This window comes from Hippocampus zosterae, chromosome 9, assembly GCF_025434085.1.
Source record: "Hippocampus zosterae strain Florida chromosome 9, ASM2543408v3, whole genome shotgun sequence".
Classification (NCBI taxonomy): domain Eukaryota; kingdom Metazoa; phylum Chordata; class Actinopteri; order Syngnathiformes; family Syngnathidae; genus Hippocampus; species Hippocampus zosterae.
This window is the reverse complement of record NC_067459.1, coordinates 13,185,621-13,201,793: the sequence shown is the minus strand read 5'-3', so window position 1 is coordinate 13,201,793 and position 16,173 is coordinate 13,185,621. Positions and strand designations below refer to the sequence as shown.

Genomic DNA, 16,173 nt, shown 5'->3' with positions numbered 1-16,173 from the left:
GCCAGACGCGTTGCTGCGGCCCAATCAGGCGCCGAGTTCAGCTTCTGCCTCCAACAAGAGTGGTTTTCAAGCAGCTCCCACTGAAAAAGCGAAGACGGGCAGACATCATTTCTCTCTCGGCGTCACTGGACTCGTATCCGCGACGACGACGACAAAAGCCCCCCAAATCAGGAATAAAACAATCGTATCAACTCACTGTAAAAGTAGACATGGCCGACACAGCTGTTGACACCACCGCAACTGCAGAGGTTACAGCCAAGGTGCGTTTCATTCATTTTGTCCTCACGCCGACTCGTCGCCTTTTATGCTTAAAAAGTTGATAAAGTTGAAAATGTTAGCTACGGGTCACCCCTTGGCTCTTAAACAGATAAAATGGCGGTTTGGCAAGTGCATCGTGTTAAAAGGGCGATTACAAATAAACCTCGACGCCTCCGTCGAATAGGGACTGTTCTTGAGTGTTTTTAAGCCTCGTGTGTCGTTTTTAGTCGAGAACCAGGCGTTTCATGGCGTGTATGTTGCCTTTTTCGTGTTGAACATAGACAAAAGGGCCCTCGAGAAAGCAGCCGGTGCTTTTTACTGTGGGCGGGAAAAGCGCGAGAAGCCCTTTGACGTCTCACGCGCGTGCGCCGCGGAGAGCGAGGCGAGACACCCCCCCCCCGCCCCCCCACTTAATTTGTCTGACAAATTAATCGATTTTAAACGTCGCAGACCTAAAGCACGGTTGAGGTAAAACCGGCACTTAAACTCGGAAAGAAGAACGATGGCACATTTTTATGGTCTTTCCGCCCCCCTTTTAGGAGCTGAAAGAGAAGAAAGAAGTTGAAGTGGAGGAGGAGGAGAAGAAGACAGACAACGGGGACGCACCTGCTAATGGAACTGTGAGTTTGCTGGCAGCTTTCGCCGGGCGAGAGGGAAAGGCGGGGCCGGGGTGCTTTTGTCTTATGGCGAGAAGCCCCCTCGTCGTGCAGGTGTCGCCATTCTGCCTGGGCCGCGTGCTCTTTGTGTGCCTTGTGGAAAATGGCACAGATGTTGGCAAGCGAGACTCCTCCATTTGGGGTGTCCTCCCAGAGAGCCTGCTGCTTCTGATTTTTAATCCTCTGGAGAGAAGAAGGCACCCCATGCACCCTTTTCTCTTCCTTCATGTTTCTGTGGAGTATTATTCCAACTACCAGGACTACATTTTACATTTTGCTCCCTCAGAATGGTGCAGACCACAGTGACAAAGTTGAGGATGCCGCAGTAGAGGAAGAGCACAAGAATGGAGATGGTACCCTTTTACTATCTGTTCCTGTTATTAGTCTCATTACCTTGAACTGACATTTGAGTTTGTTTGAATAACACTAATGCGACTTCTTTTTTTTCTTTTTTTTGCAGAGGAAGAGGCGCCCCCTGCCGAGGAGACGGATGCACAGCCTGTGAAGCGTGCTGCCGATAAAGAGGAGGTGGGTCACGTGTGCGGTCTCCAGCGTCACCATATTTCAGGATTTTTTAAACCCCAGTTTCGAAACCAATTGACACCTCACTGCCCCGAAAAAATTCAAAATATGCCAATTCCAAATTTTTCTAAAGAAATTTTCCATATTTCAGGTGAAATTTAATGAATTCAAGATTTCTTGGCAAATTCAAACTGCTTCAATTACACCACCCCACCTAATCCTTACAAAAGGCATTCTACATTTCTCAACCAATTCAAACCTCTTAATCCACCAATCCCCCAAAATCTTTCAAAAAACAGCACATTTCCTTATACATACATGAAAGAAATTATTAACTAGTGTGTCAAATGAATTGATTATTCAACAAGTAAATTATCATCAATTATAATCATAAACTATTTTAACAATGGAATAATCATTTAGCACCATTATTTAGTTTAAAATTGTCCAAACCTGGTGATTTCAGCCCCCAACAATAAATATCTAATTTCTGTAGTCTTTCATGAAAGCAGACTACCTGATTTTGTTTTGTCTAGTCACAGTAAAATATTTGCAAACAGCTGTTTTTGCTGTGGAAAACAGACCAGACCCGTCCGGTCAATTGTTTTCAAAACTGTTGATGAGTACAACATAAAAAAAAAAAACACAAAAAGTTGGATTTAAATAATTGTGACTTCACACAAAATGAAACATTCCAGAAATCATATGTTTTGAAGAATTCCACAAAAATTCCCAAATTGAGGTATTTCCTACGCTTACCTCAATCCAATTATACATTTCCATTTGTCTAAGGTTTCATCTTCCACATTTCAATCAATTTTACACTTGGGAATTTTTCAAGTTTTGTTTTAAACAATTCATTACATTTCGCTGTCCTCCTTGCTTGGTAGGAGAAAGTGGACACCAAAAAACAGAAGACAGAGGAAAACGGAGACTCAAAAGAGGCGGAAGTGAAGGCTTAAAATTGGCAGTTCTGTATGCAGCCCAGTCTTACTGGTCAACATGGTGTTGTAGAGCTTGTGCTTTTTCTAGGTTACCCCAACTCCCCCCCCCCCCCTTTTTTTCCCTCCCATGTTCTCACATTGCACTGGAGTTGTGAAACATTGTGGCCCTTTTCTTTTCCCTATTTTTCTTTCTACAAGATGTTATTTATTGGTCTTTAAAATGAGCGTTTTTTTGTACGTGTGCAAAACGGGGCCATTCTATGACACGAGTTGATTTCCATTTCCTTGTTTCTGTTTGCAAGCACAACCTCTTTCAAGTCAGCTCTGACCAGCCGATTGCTTAAATGTTCAGGCAGCTGCTCACGTTCACGTCAAGGACCAAAGATAAGTTTTAAGCTGGGGCTAATAATAATAAACGTTATTAGTCGATGCGTAATCTTTTGTTGGTGTTTAAGCTGCTAGTTAATCCTCGGCCGCCCTGTTAACATAACAGATGGTGCTCATGAAATTAAGGGCCTCCACGCCACTACCGTTTTGGTTGGGGTGGGCTTTCTGTTGTTTTGCCGACGTTAATTAACCCCTCTTAAATCTTAACGCTTTGGTCTCGTTTGTTCTATATGCATTCCACGCAGGTTTGTACCATTTACATTTTTTTGTTTGTTTTCCCCATTTTCTTACGGAGTTTACATTTATGGCTGGGTAACCCGCTTTTGTGTCCAAGACTGCCTCTCTTTAACATCCAGCTGTGACATCGGGTTACTTCATCCACTGCTTTGTATATTCTCAAACAAATAAAATGTCTTTTTACTTAGTTTTCTACTCTTGCGTGTTGGTGTGTATGGTTTAGTTTTTCTTGAATGTCCACCGTGTGTGTGTGTGTGTCTCCGTTTTTAGAGCCCAGAGTGTATATGATGTGTTACTGTAATGTGTAGTGGGCGAATGTATGGTGTGTGCACAGCATGTCTTGAGTAGTGTGTCTGTCTTGAGACTGCGTGTCTCTTTTTCGTGACATGACTGACAGCGCCTCATTTAGATGACGTCACTTGACCCACTTCATCAAAATGTCCTAGAGACGCAGAAAGGAGCAAACAAACATCCTGTGCTCCTTGTCTGCTATATGGTGAGTTTGCCATTTTATGTTGCTCTTGTAATGTAATGGGTATAGGTTATGCCATTACCATGGGACAAAATGATGGACTGGAAGACGTGCTTTGTATTAATTTTGTGAAATTCTCGTTTTAAAATACCGATATTCGCTCAATATTAAAGTAAACCATATTGATCCAGTAAATTGTAATGATGTGATTACCACTTCCTAGTAATGGTTGGAGACGAGTTTTCATTTGACTGTTGGGTTAACCCTGTAGTTTATTAAAAAATAAAATAAACTTTGATTAAGGTGTAGGCTGAAGGGAATGATTCCAAGCCCACAACCGCTATTGTGACGATGGCAAAGAGGGCCTACTACAATTGTCCTTTGGCTCCCTCGAATGGCGCATATGGGTAATTCAGGCTCAAATGCACATTCAAATCAAAATGGATGACGAAACAGTTGACACGAGTCCAAAAACGATCGATTTTAATTTCAAAAGGCTTTTTTAAACATCCTGAACAAAGGAAATACTATTTTTTTTCATGAAAGAAAAAAAAGGAAGCTTCTTGTGTGTATGTAGTCAAATATTGACATTCTGCTGATGAAGCATTAATCAGTGATGGTTTCTACAAATTGTTGAATTGGGATGTTTGCCTGTGTTTGAATAGGAAAAAAATGGCTTCCAAATGGTATTCAATGTGATATTTGCTGCTGGCTTTAATGCACCCAAAAGAGTCTTTGGCGCTCAGTGCTGTCCACCTTCAGTGGAGGAGGGGGGGATGTCTGTGTGTTCTTCTCAATGTTGATGTTCACACCCCAGTTTCAACTTCTCCTCTTCCTGATAATGACAAGAATGACTGCCATTATTACACTGGCCAGTCAGGAGGGAAGGTCACAGCATATGACCAGCGTATGCAGCATTGTGGCTTTCGGAGTGACAGAAACTTTGGGAGGGTGGGGAGGATCCCGAACACACATCCAAGTGTGTTTGTGTCTTGCTGTGCTCATGCTAATCAAACACATTGCAGCTCATGCAAGACAACCAATGAAAAGAAAAACAAATGTATGAAGAGTAATATTTCAGGGGTGGGGGACGACAAGCTCACCCGTGACTCGAATGAGGACAATGGCAAAGGAGCATGGTTGGATGGATGAAAGGGAGCTGACCCCAATTCAGGCTTTGGATGAAGTTATGCCATTCAAATCAGTCCAGAATCATCACATACACTTTTTGTCACTTATCTTCTGCAAAACAATATGCACCGGTATGCTGTTGTTCGTCCACTAACCAACTTTCTCAGGCAGGGTTGGCAAACTATGGTCTGTGGACACAAGTGCGGCCCACTTTTTCCCTTAATATACATGTTGGGTGGTTGAATTATCAACATTACCATAGTATTTGTTGCATGAATGTGGTTAAAAAAGTACTAAACCCAATTAAATAATTGCATTCAGATTTTTTTATATTTACATGTGATTGTTACCCATAAACAAACTAATTTGTTAGTTTATAGTAAATGAAATAAAAATGGTACAATAAAAAATGTCAAATATACAATTCATGTTATATATTTGATTAAATAATTGGTTAATTGAAAAATGTAGAAAAATTTTGCATTTTTATTTTTTTGTGAATTATTTATTGTAAATAATGCAATAAAATATCAACACAAAAAAGTTGAAATACGTTCATCAGAACGGAATACCGGTCATCAAAACATGAGAGGGGGAATGTAGCCTAATAGTATGATTGCCTTAATCACTTAAATTACTGTCACAATAGCAGAAAAATGGCAATCTGCTTGCAGATTTTTTTTTTCGTCCTAGATTATATGACATCCAGGATATGGAAATTCACAAAGTTTGATTTAAGGCAATTGCATTCTTCCCATTGGTTGACTTGTTTTTTTTTCTTTGTCCCAGCCCCCCCCCCCCCCCCCCACCAAAAATTAAAGATTTGGGCAAGTATTCTATGAGGCTAATGACAGTGAACATTTTACATTTATATGAGTGATAATTTTGTTTAGTTTCATTTACAAATAATCTCACCCATTTGTCCATTTTAAAAATCACATGTAGCTATTGAATATCTTGAGCAGGAATTTGCCCATCCCATTTTTGGGTTATGTGACTAGCGTGAGGTGGGTTTTGTGTACTCAGCCAGCTAGCCTCGCTTACGTGCTCCAGCTTCGGTCTATCTATACGTTCTCCGCCCCTGCTGTAAAGTAGTGATTCCCATCCTAAGGGGATGCTATACAAAATGCAAAAGTGAATGCAAACGCATGAGCATGAGCGCACACACTGTATGAACACAATGTCTGTCTGGCTGTGTCGTTGAAAGCTGTAAAATTGCCTGCTTGTGCTGTACAGTGCGCGGCAGGATGCGTCCTATCGGGACTAAATTTGCGCCAGCAGCGGCCATGTCTCGCTTTCGGCGGGCTCACCCTCCGCGGCGGGCAGCTGATATACAACGCAGAGGGATGAATATGCGCAGCCCACAAACGACATCAGGCTGGCGAAGTACATCACCCCCTGGGCGCCGCCCACAAGTGACGTCAGGGGCCCCATCGCCACAGAGACCAGGATCTGCGCCAGGAAGTACTGGCAGCTGAGCAGTGAGATGTCTACCCCCATCCCGCGTCGGGTGCCCTCCTCGGATGAGCCGCAGAACTGAAAGGTGGAGGCGCAGAGAAAACGCTCTAAAAACAGGTGGGTTATTTCATTAACTCAATTCATGGGGTGTTGGTGTTGGGTAAAAATTTCTGTGTTATTTTTCTAAGAGTAACCAAATTGTTGGGTCATATTTTTGGGTCAAATGTTCTGAGAGTAATAAAAATTAACCCATTGGTTAAGTTATTTGGTTCTTCCTACTAGAAACGGGAAGCATAAAGTAAACATTTGTGGTGATCGCAGGAATTCAGCCTGATATAGGTTTCATTGATCATATGCAATAATGACTTGAAGTCATGTTTAGTAGACGTCTTCCTTAAATGAGGAGGTCGAGGAGCCTTGCCTCATATCCCTAAAATATGTCTCTCGTCTCACGACTCTAGTGATATGAGATGATAAAATGAAGTAGAAATATTTACTTCTGTTAAAAATAAAAAACTGCACAACCTGACATCTTATTTTGGGGGAACATTACTCATCATTGTGCTTTGTGCGCATGCATTTTATATCATGGATGCGTTGGATTCACATTAGTTTTTGTAACGCAAACCAGCACATAAAAAGTTTGTATAAAATCCGATTTGGGCATTACGTCCTGCTGTAAAAACATAGCCGTAGATATAATTACTTGGCCCATGTTAGCTGGTGAGCTAGCTGGTGGCTAACGCCTCTTGTGGTGTGAAAAGCCTCGCATCGACCCAGTGGAATACTCTATAGACTGTATTCCGGCCCCTGGTGGCTTTGAGTCGGTATATTTTCACAGCTCAAAGATAGTGATGTGTCGGCATGAGAAAGATGCTATAAGAAGTAGCATCCATTCTTTAGCAGAGAGCAGTTACCGGTACATGCATTCAGCTTTTGAGGGGGTACAAATGGTTTGATTTGACAGTTTTCATGCCTCATCTTATATACTTGGTGATTTTTTTTAATCATTCAAATTTGGCAACAACACTATTTTCTGTGGCGTGTCAAATTTAGAAGACACAGGGCTCCAGACTAAGTTTTTTTTTTACTCGGAGGGCAACCAGAAATTTTAGTGGAGCAAGTATCATATGCTTGCGCACACTGTAAATAACCATGTCCAAATATTCACATTTCCATTATTTTTTACTATTTTACTGATAAATGGACCAAAGTGTTGAGCAGAGATTTGTCGGGGAAAAAAATCAAGAATAAAAAAGGAATAATTTTTTAAAAAGTACATTTACTGGTTGCACATGCGCGAACAGCACGAGTAGATTTACTTGCCCTGTCTGACATTTTAGGGGCAAAATACCACCACGTAGAGGCAGTTTGGAGCCCTGAGACATTTATCTTCCATTTACAGGGGCTTTGACTGGCTTTTGAAATTAGGAATTGACACCAACCTTTTTGCAAATGCGCTGAATGCCTTTTAATAGGGTTACATATTACTCAGTAACCTTCTCAGGACAATGGAAACTCTCTACGCATAGTTGAAAGTATTACCACAGATGATGTCAGCAAATCCCATTAGACTTCAGACTAATAAGGTTCTAAACTCCATAAGTGTGTTTTGCTTTCTGGCTTGTGTGTGTGTGTGTGTGTATGTATGTGTGTGTGTCTGCTGCACAAGAATCTTCAATAAGATCACCCATGCAATCCTGGGACTGACCTGAGGGCTTTGGTAGTAATCACACAGCAGTGAGTAAGGCAGTGTGCATAGCGAAGAGAAGAGCACCCCGTAGGTGACGCAAAGGGACAGCACCACGTAGAGGTTGGTGGACAACGTGGCCAGACCTGTACCCAGTCCAAACGCCAGGTACGCAAAAAAGTAGAGCGTGCGCAGAGAGAAGCGCTCCTCCAGTTTATCCAATATGGCTGGAAATATACAACAAACAAGGCAGATTAGGACAGAATTAGGATAAATCAAAATGTGTACATGACGAGGCTCGGAGGTGTGGCGAGTGTGGAGACTTGCCTGAGTAGAAAGCAGCGCTGAATGCATAGATGCACATGCCCCAGCAGCCCATGCTGACCCCGGCATTGTAGCGCTGGTAGGCGTCGGAGTCGTGGGGCGCTTTGGGGTCACCTTCGAATACGACTTCCCCCATGAAGTCCGTGTAGAAGAGAAGCATGCCTTCAAAGGACAGCCAGCCTGCAAGAACACAGCAGGACACATACTGTACTGTATCCTCAATGGGACTTCACAATTAAATGTCACAGTGGACCCTCCGAACCGAACGCTATGCGAATAGAAGGAGAAATGCCCGCTTGCACTCTCTAATAGTACTTTCCAAAAACAGTTTTTACAACAATGGTATCCGGTAATCCCTCGTTTAACGTGGTTAAAGGGGACCTAAACCACCCATGATAAATGAAAATACCGGTACGCGAAGTAGCGCCCCCCCCCCCCCCCCCCAACCACCCATTTAGGTACATGTAGCCCAAATGTAATGGTATACATGCATGTAGAAGCAAATTTTGTCGTAATTAAAATAAATACATAAATAAATTAATTCCACAAAAAGTCCCCAAACGGTCCGCGAGAAGCAGCGGAAGTCAGCAAAACAGTCACATAGAGCAACATATACAGTACTATATGTATATGTTTACTGTATTTTGGTATTCATACCCTAACCTAACCGAACTTATACATGTTTTAATCTATTAGTATATAGCTTTAAGTCATGTTAATGAATATGTTTGAAAAAATCGGCAATGCACTGAAGCCGCGATAAACGAACCGCAAAATAGCAAGTGATCACTGTCCACTAATTTATATATAATATTAAATATAAAGTACCGGTAAATGAGTGAAACATTTGTTGCCCCATGTTTTGCTTCAATAATTCAATAGCCATTGTGCTGTTCCTTCTGGTGTGCACATATTGGCCATCTCGGGGTAGTATAATACAGACATACCGATATACTGTACATGGAGATGGTTACAACTCGGTAAGCTGCAGTCATATTTGTTGTTCTTTACAGAGGATAAAGAATATATGCCAGTGAGAATGTTAACATTATCTATGTGTTGTGTCACTGTTTCTGTTTACAGATGTGATGCTTTAAGGATTCTAACACCGCGAAAATGATGCTTATACGTTAGCCCTTCAATGCCACCAACCACCTTAATAAACGACAAGCGCTCGAGAAATTGGATGGACTTCAGTCTAAACGGCAAATTTTTTTGTCCATTTCATTCACTCACCCAAAAAATGGTTAGTGCATAAGCTGCGCAGTGAGGGAGGCATCCGGTAAATGGCTATACACAAGAGTTTCATTGACATGTGAGAATCCCCCGTCTCCGCATTCTCGCTTAGATCGCTCTCGTGGCGCAAGCCATTCAGCAAAATGTTTGCAACCTGCATCACACACACACACATACACAGAAAACAAATAGTATGAGTTTGAGAAGTGCGTTTGTGGATAAAATACATGAGCAGACCGTCAGTGCAATCAAGGCTTTGCCTCCTGGCCTAAATACTATCAGAAGCACTGACCGACATGTACATTCGAAATTATAATATTTGTACCATTAAACTGTACGAAGTATTAATTTGTTCTGACAAATATATTTTTTTCACTTTGTAGAATTTCTATTGACTATTTTTTTTAACCGATCAGATACAGCCTATAAATGCTGCCTTGCCAATCTAATTTGGTAGTCGGGTACTGCCACTGGTAACGATATGAATTTAATTTGAATTATTTCTACCTGGTGGCTAAATGTTACAGTTCTCCTACGTCCGTTCTCCATCCCGACGATCTGGGTCGCTATAGGCTCCTCCGTGAGTGCCAGACTCTGGGGTCGCTTCAGGATTCCGGTGGTGGACCCTCGACGTGGTTCTGGACCGGGCTGCGGCACCGATGTGACCTGAGATGCTGTTTGGTACTGTGGGGCACCTTCTGTGTCTGGTTGACACACCCTATCGAGTTGCCTCTCTGCCTGGGTGGACTCTTCTGGGGGAGGGGCGTCACCCGGAGGCATGGATATAGATTTAGGGGCCAGGAGACCCTGTGGTGTCTGTTGCCCCGCGTAGCAGTCTATGAGAACACAGTCTATGTAGGAAGTCCCCAGTGAGGAGGCAAATTCATTGATACCGATGAGGAAATTGTCCCGACTTATAAAGCTGCCATATTTTGGCGTAAGGGGGCTCATGGGTGATATGGGGCTCGTGAGGCCGGCGCAGAGGCGGGCGTTGGCACTGCAGGAATGCGCCAAAGAGTCAGGGTGGCTCGAATTTGACAAGCAATAATCATAGTGACCTCCTTCGCTCTCGTCGTCCCCTGCCAGCTCAGATCCCGGTGGAGCAGGCGGGGACAGAGGAAGGAGAAGGTTGGGGCTCTTCAGATGGTTTTTGCTGGAGGGCTGGCTCTTTGGCAACACTCGCTCGGGGATACTCGTAAGAGTCATGGCTGTGGCGATCACCAGGGTGATGCTGGTGAAAACATAGACGACCCGCAGCTGACCTCCCATTGACTTTCCGAAATGGGTTTGGTCCCAGTTAATGCCGCCCACGATGTACCCGAAGCCACCTCCGAGTCCTGTGTCAAATGAAACAAATTTGTTTGGCATCCCGCAAACAGGGGTTTGAATCTCAACTCATGACCTACGGTTTAAAGCTAATCTGAGATAGACCTAAACCGCACACACCAATAATTGACCTATGTTTTAGCCCTCTCTCCCATATCTTAAAAATCATTGAAATATTAAAAATCGTATTGTGTACAACGCACTTGCGCTAGCTGTCGAGCTAGTCTAGGATGAAGTATGAGTCAACCCGAAGCCCACCTGCCAGCAGAGCATGGATGTTCAATCCCCGATCCTGGTCCTCTGGGCAGCACACGTCCATCATGTAGGCGTGACTCGGATTGTCTGCTGAATCTGCACTGAAGTCCATCAGTACCACACCGCACACCGTCAGTATTATACCCCATTTGTGATTAGAAGCCGTGTCCGCCAGCGCTCCTCCGATGTCCCGCCCGTTCAGCACCAGAGTTAGACCGACCAACGCCCCTGGAAGGAAATACGAATACTAGTTTGGGGTGCAACCACCCCCTGCCCCCACACACACAAAATCTGCACTCGTATGCGACAGGAAGCCTTAATAAACGATTTCTCTGTGCTTTTCATGGATGATCTATTCCATAATCCACATGAGGGATTAAAAAAGCAACACACCGCCTACTCTCTACATCTCTTTCAAGTCCCTACTCAACAGTGCAAGGCTAAATCACAGAGACACTAGTGTGTCTTACCTATTGCCAAAGCGAAAATAAACGGTCTCCGGCGTCCAAACCGGGATGTGCAACGGTCACTCCAAGCTCCAATAAGAGGCTGAACCAGGAATCCTTGAAAACAAATACAGGCCACAACATTAGGCAGAATAATAATCATGACACAGGGATTTGCAGATTTAGGGTCCAGTTTGCATCGTCTTGCATTGGCCCTTTGGTGTGAATTTGAGTATGAATAATAGTCTGTGTGGATCTGCCCTGTGTGAAGCTGACGGTTAGTCCAGGGTGTGTTGTCTCTGCTGGGATAACAATTTCGATGTAATACATCACCTTTCAAAGACCCATCATACCAGACGGAAGCAGTGTACATTTAGACAACCAATGGACCGCACACCAGGCAATCACATGGTATACAGAGACACATTGGTATCCTTGCCATTGACTAACACCGGACTGGTCACCGTTACAAGGACAGTGACAAACCATGGACTGGTCAATGTTCAATTTCTGAAAATATTTCACACCCAGGACATGTCACTAGTCAATTACAGGGCACATACTGGAGTGTAAATAGTCCTGGATTGGTTCCAGATCATCTGTAACCCTAATATATATGTATTCATGGGATAAGTCATACCACTACGTGCCCTGTGATTGGCATGTGACCATGGTAGACCACTGCTTTTCTCGCCAATAATGGCTATACGCAATTAAACTCTTGTGTATAGCCATTTACTGCTTAAAAACAGTTCGGCTAGGTAGATTACAGCTATCACAAGTTTGTAAAACTCTGGTACCTCGTCGACGGCCCAGTGGTCAAGTGGTTAGCGCGTCGACCTCACAGTGCAGTGATACTGGGTTCAATTCCAGCTCTGGCCTCCCTGTGTGGGTTTTCTCCGGGTACTCCAGTTTCCTCCCACATTCCAAAAACATGCATGGCAGACTCATTGAACACTCAAAATGTCCCTAGGTGTGATTGTGAGCGCGGATGGTTGTTTGTCTCTGTATGCCCTGTGATTGGCTGGCAACCGGTTCAGGGTGTCCCCCGCCCACTGCCCTAAGACAGCTGGGATAGGCTCCAGCACCACCCGCAACCTTTGTGAGGATAAGCGGATCGGAAAATGAATGAATGAATGGTAGCTAGTATTCGGCCCTTATCCCAACTTACCAAGAATGGGGCTAATAAACCACACCAAGCTGTAGAACTGGTCAGGCAGGCCCATCTGCAGAAGCACGGGTGTCACATAAGCCGTCTCCATGGCGTAGCTGAATTCGATCCCGAACAAGATGCAACCGTTGAAGAGTAGGTCCTGGAAGGCACGTCTTGGGGGCAGCTCGCTGAGGTCTAGCCTGTCCAGGGGACACGGCGTGTTGGGTGGCGGAGGGGGGGAAGGTCGGATCAGCTTCCGCCGCTTAGGCTGCCGCTGGAAGTTGTTGGCACGGTGACTGAGGAGTCGGGTGGAGGATGTTGGGAAGCTTGCCGTCTTGGGCAACGAGCTCCTCCAGAGTCCATCTTGAGTCGAGGGTAGCCTCCCCATGCCGGGACTGGCCAGGAGGGGATCGCTGGGGGTACCCATGCCCGGAGATGACATATCGCTCTCAACGCAGCTTACTCTGCAGCACAGTGAGCAAAGGTCACAACAGACACAAGACCTACACCAACTGAGCTCCGGCTTGAAGAGAATTAACAGTCAACAGAGTCTCTTTTCAGGGGACAAAGACAAGTCCTGCTGCGACAAAAAAAATGGACTAATTGACACCCCCTTCAAACATGTTAATAATTTCAATTGTTTAAAAACTATAAATGTACCACATACTTTGATTCCAAAACACTTCATCATTTCAAACTCATTTTACAACATTACTAAACACCAATTAGTCTACAACTTTCCATTTAGCCAGAGCCTTGGCACCAGCTTGAGGCATCTTAGAGCATAATAGGACAAGCTCAAGTACTGTAAGTAGATACGTTTCTGTTTGAATAGCTGAAGCTCAGTTCCACAGAGAGAGAGAAAAAAACAAGACCCAGTACAGGCAACAAAATACATGCATACTGAGATGAAGATAGTTTTTGTTTGCCCTATTTTTACTGAAGCTTTTACACACTTTACATAGTTTAAATATTTAATTATTCCACTTCCTATTTTTTTAAACATTTTTATCACCTTCAAATACCTCTGTTCAGTGAAATTATTGTCATCATCAGAAGTCTTATTTTTTTCCACTGTGCCAAGCAATCAAAACGGGTATTGTATGTAACTGACAAGGAAAAATATTATATTTTTACATATTTTTCCACCATAAATACATTTCATACGCAATACTTTTAAACTTTTAGTCACTGTAAATAGATGAGTTGAATCTGTACGACTTAAGTATAACGAGTGTGTGTATTTTTGCCCCCACTGGTTTGTAGTAGGTGTTTGAATGATCAATTAAGAAGTATTATTGGCACAAATAGAGACGTGGGACGGCTCCAGAAGTCATTGCTCATGGTCATAAGGGGGCGGGGGAACGGGGGTGGGCAGTACACCGGTCAGGAGGACACTGCAGACACCAATGCGCATGTAGCTGCGCATTACCCATGTGCTCGCCCAGTGTGTATGCGGCATCGCGAAGCCTGCTTCCTTTTCAATATTTCATGCAGGAAACTGGATTTAATGGCGCACCACACCATACAAAGACAAGCTCGTGTTTACCGGTCAAATTCAAATTAATCCATCGATGTAGTTACGCAAAGGAGAGAGACCACGCAAAAAGACAAGAGGTGTATATTAAAAATAGATAATTACCTTGTCAGGCTTTATAGCCGCGCGACGCCTACAGAGCGACCATGGTGGTTTATAAAAAGAGGTGTCAGATGGATTACGGGAGCCATGCTAGGTGCTGTTAGGTTCCTTTGATGCAGTCACTCCCTTTAACTGCCGCCCCTCCTGCCCCCAGCCTCTTCCTGCCGGTCTCTTCCGTGACGTCACACACCCGCTGCAACATCAGCACCGCCGCACGTCTGTCTTTGCGTTTTCAACACATAACTGCTCCGTGCAAGTTGTTTAGGCTGGAAGGAAATAAATATAAAAATATATGCAGTGTAGTGCGGGATACCCACAAAACTAAATGTTAAAACCCCCAAATTATTATGATAGATACGGTATATATAAATAAATGTTTGTAATATTCTAAAATATAAAATTATCTTGGAGAAACAAGACCAAATTGTTTGTTTAAAAAATTAATTGCTTGATTTAAATTTTGAAAAACAAAAATTGTTCCGATTTCTTTTAAGATGCAATAATTTGGAGGAAATATTTCATTTCAAAAGAAACCAAATATAGTTCAAGGAAACAGATGTAAAATTGAAATTCATATTTTATTAGAAATAATAATCAAAAGGTGGTGGGATTTGCTTCTATATCAACGAAGAATTGTGCACTGATGTCACGAAGCTCGACGCACACTGCAGCCCGGACCTGGAGTCGCTGTCTTTAAAATGCAAGCCATTCTACTCGCCACGTGAGTTCACCTCGTTTTTATTAGTCGGTGTTTACATTGCGCCACAAGCTAACGCTAACACGGCGATACAAACGCTAGCCGAACAAGTAAACAAACTCGAACTAAAATACCCAGAGTCACCCCTGATCATTTTGGGTGATTTTAATACAGCACATCTTAACCATGAACTTCCCAGATATAAGCAGCACATCGACCGTTTCACCAGAGTCGGTCGCCCCTGCAGCATTGGGTCTTTCTGACCACAATTTAATCCACTTAATACCTACATACAGACAGAAACTCAAATGTGCTACACCGGTTGAAAGACAGAAGAAAAAATTTAAAAAAAATGGACAGATGAAGAAAAGCTAGCTCTACAAAAATGCTTAGACTGCACTGATTGGGGCGTCTTTGAAATTTCAACGGACACACTGGATGAATACACAGACACTGTAACATCATACATCAGTTTCTGTGAGGACATGTGTGTACCAGCGAAGTCCTTCCTTTCCTTCAACAATAACAAGCCATGGTTTGCTCCCAAACTCGGGCAACTCAGGAAAGAGAAAGGGGCCGCATTTAGAAGTGGAGATCGGGCACTGTACAAACACGCCCGAAACAAATTGACAAAGGAAATTAACATCGCTAAGAGAAGCTATGCAGAGAGGCTGAAAAACCAGTTCTCTGCTAACGACTCTGCATCTGTATGGAATGGCCTGAAAGCAATCACTAACTATACAATGCCATCCCCCCAAACAGTGAACAATAAGGGTCTTGCTAATGAACGAAACATGTTCTTCTGCCGATTTGAAAAGGACACCGCCATTTCCCCCACACACCCACCTCTACCAGAAACTACTCTATCTACACCCCCCCCCCCTCCTCTTTTTCTCCACTACAGATCCACGAAACAGGACGTCAGATGGCACTTCAAGCAGCAGAAGATCAAGAAAGCTGCGGGGCCCGACAAAGTGTCCCCCTCCTGCCTGAAAGTCTGCGCTGACCAGATGGCTCTGGTCTTCACACAAATCTTCAACAGATCCCTGGAGCTGTGTGAGGTTCCATCCTGCTTCAAACAGTCTACCATCATCCCAGTTCCAAAGAAATCGGCAACATCGGAACTGAACGACTATAGGCTTGTCGCCCTGACGTCTGTGGTCATGAAGTCCTTTAAACGCCTTGTGTTGAACCACCTAAAGAACGTCACCGGACCCCTGCTGGACCCTCTCCAGTTTGCCTACCGGGCAAACAGGTCTGTGGAAGACGCAGTCAACATAGGTCTGCACTACATCCTCGAGCACCTCGACAGCACAGGGACCTACGCAAGGATTCTGTTTCA

General features: G+C 43.7%; 3 protein-coding genes across 5 annotated transcripts in view; 2 read left to right on the top strand and 1 right to left on the bottom strand.

Annotated features, from left to right (window-relative positions):
* The window catches only part of prxl2b (peroxiredoxin like 2B), a 260,615-nt gene that overhangs the window by 233,084 nt on the left and 11,358 nt on the right, over positions 1-16,173 (top strand). The gene's annotated exons all lie outside the window — the stretch shown is intronic.
* Positions 69-3,191, top strand: si:ch211-222l21.1 (parathymosin). Its single transcript, XM_052075741.1, has 5 exons — positions 69-260; positions 798-878; positions 1,201-1,267; positions 1,375-1,442; positions 2,327-3,191. The coding sequence occupies exons 1-5, from the start codon at positions 210-212 to the stop codon at positions 2,396-2,398; spliced, it is 339 nt and encodes a 112-aa protein (XP_051931701.1). The 5' UTR covers positions 69-209; the 3' UTR covers positions 2,399-3,191.
* Positions 3,943-14,372, bottom strand: slc45a1 (solute carrier family 45 member 1). 2 transcript variants are annotated; one of them, XM_052075687.1, is made up of 10 exons: positions 14,138-14,372; positions 12,514-12,959; positions 11,367-11,459; positions 10,900-11,124; positions 9,823-10,652; positions 9,316-9,469; positions 8,083-8,259; positions 7,777-7,982; positions 5,918-6,143; positions 3,943-4,311 (listed from the first exon to the last, which is right to left on the bottom strand). In XM_052075687.1, the coding sequence occupies exons 2-10, from the start codon at positions 12,935-12,937 to the stop codon at positions 4,283-4,285; spliced, it is 2,364 nt and encodes a 787-aa protein (XP_051931647.1). In that variant the 5' UTR covers positions 12,938-12,959; positions 14,138-14,372; the 3' UTR covers positions 3,943-4,282. The 2 variants fall into 2 exon arrangements, with proteins under 2 accessions (XP_051931647.1, XP_051931646.1); XM_052075686.1 differs by lacking the exon at positions 3,943-4,311 and having other exon boundaries at positions 5,298-6,143.

Excerpts from the sequence above, each read along its gene's own strand:
- slc45a1 (XM_052075686.1), bottom strand. The coding sequence starts at position 12,937 with ATGTCATCTCCGGGCATGGGTACCCCCAGCGATCCCCTCCTGGCCAGT. Across the intron at positions 11,460-12,513 it reads GTTTATTAGCCCCATTCTTG|GATTCCTGGTTCAGCCTCTT; the intron begins GTAAGTTGGGAT and ends TTTGTTTTCAAG. Across the intron at positions 10,653-10,899 it reads CATCCATGCTCTGCTGGCAG|GACTCGGAGGTGGCTTCGGG; the intron begins GTGGGCTTCGGG and ends CATTTGACACAG.
- si:ch211-222l21.1 (XM_052075741.1), top strand. The coding sequence starts at position 210 with ATGGCCGACACAGCTGTTGACACCACCGCAACTGCAGAGGTTACAGCC. Across the intron at positions 1,268-1,374 it reads AGAGCACAAGAATGGAGATG|AGGAAGAGGCGCCCCCTGCC; the intron begins GTACCCTTTTAC and ends TTTTTTTTGCAG. Across the intron at positions 1,443-2,326 it reads GTGCTGCCGATAAAGAGGAG|GAGAAAGTGGACACCAAAAA; the intron begins GTGGGTCACGTG and ends CTTGCTTGGTAG.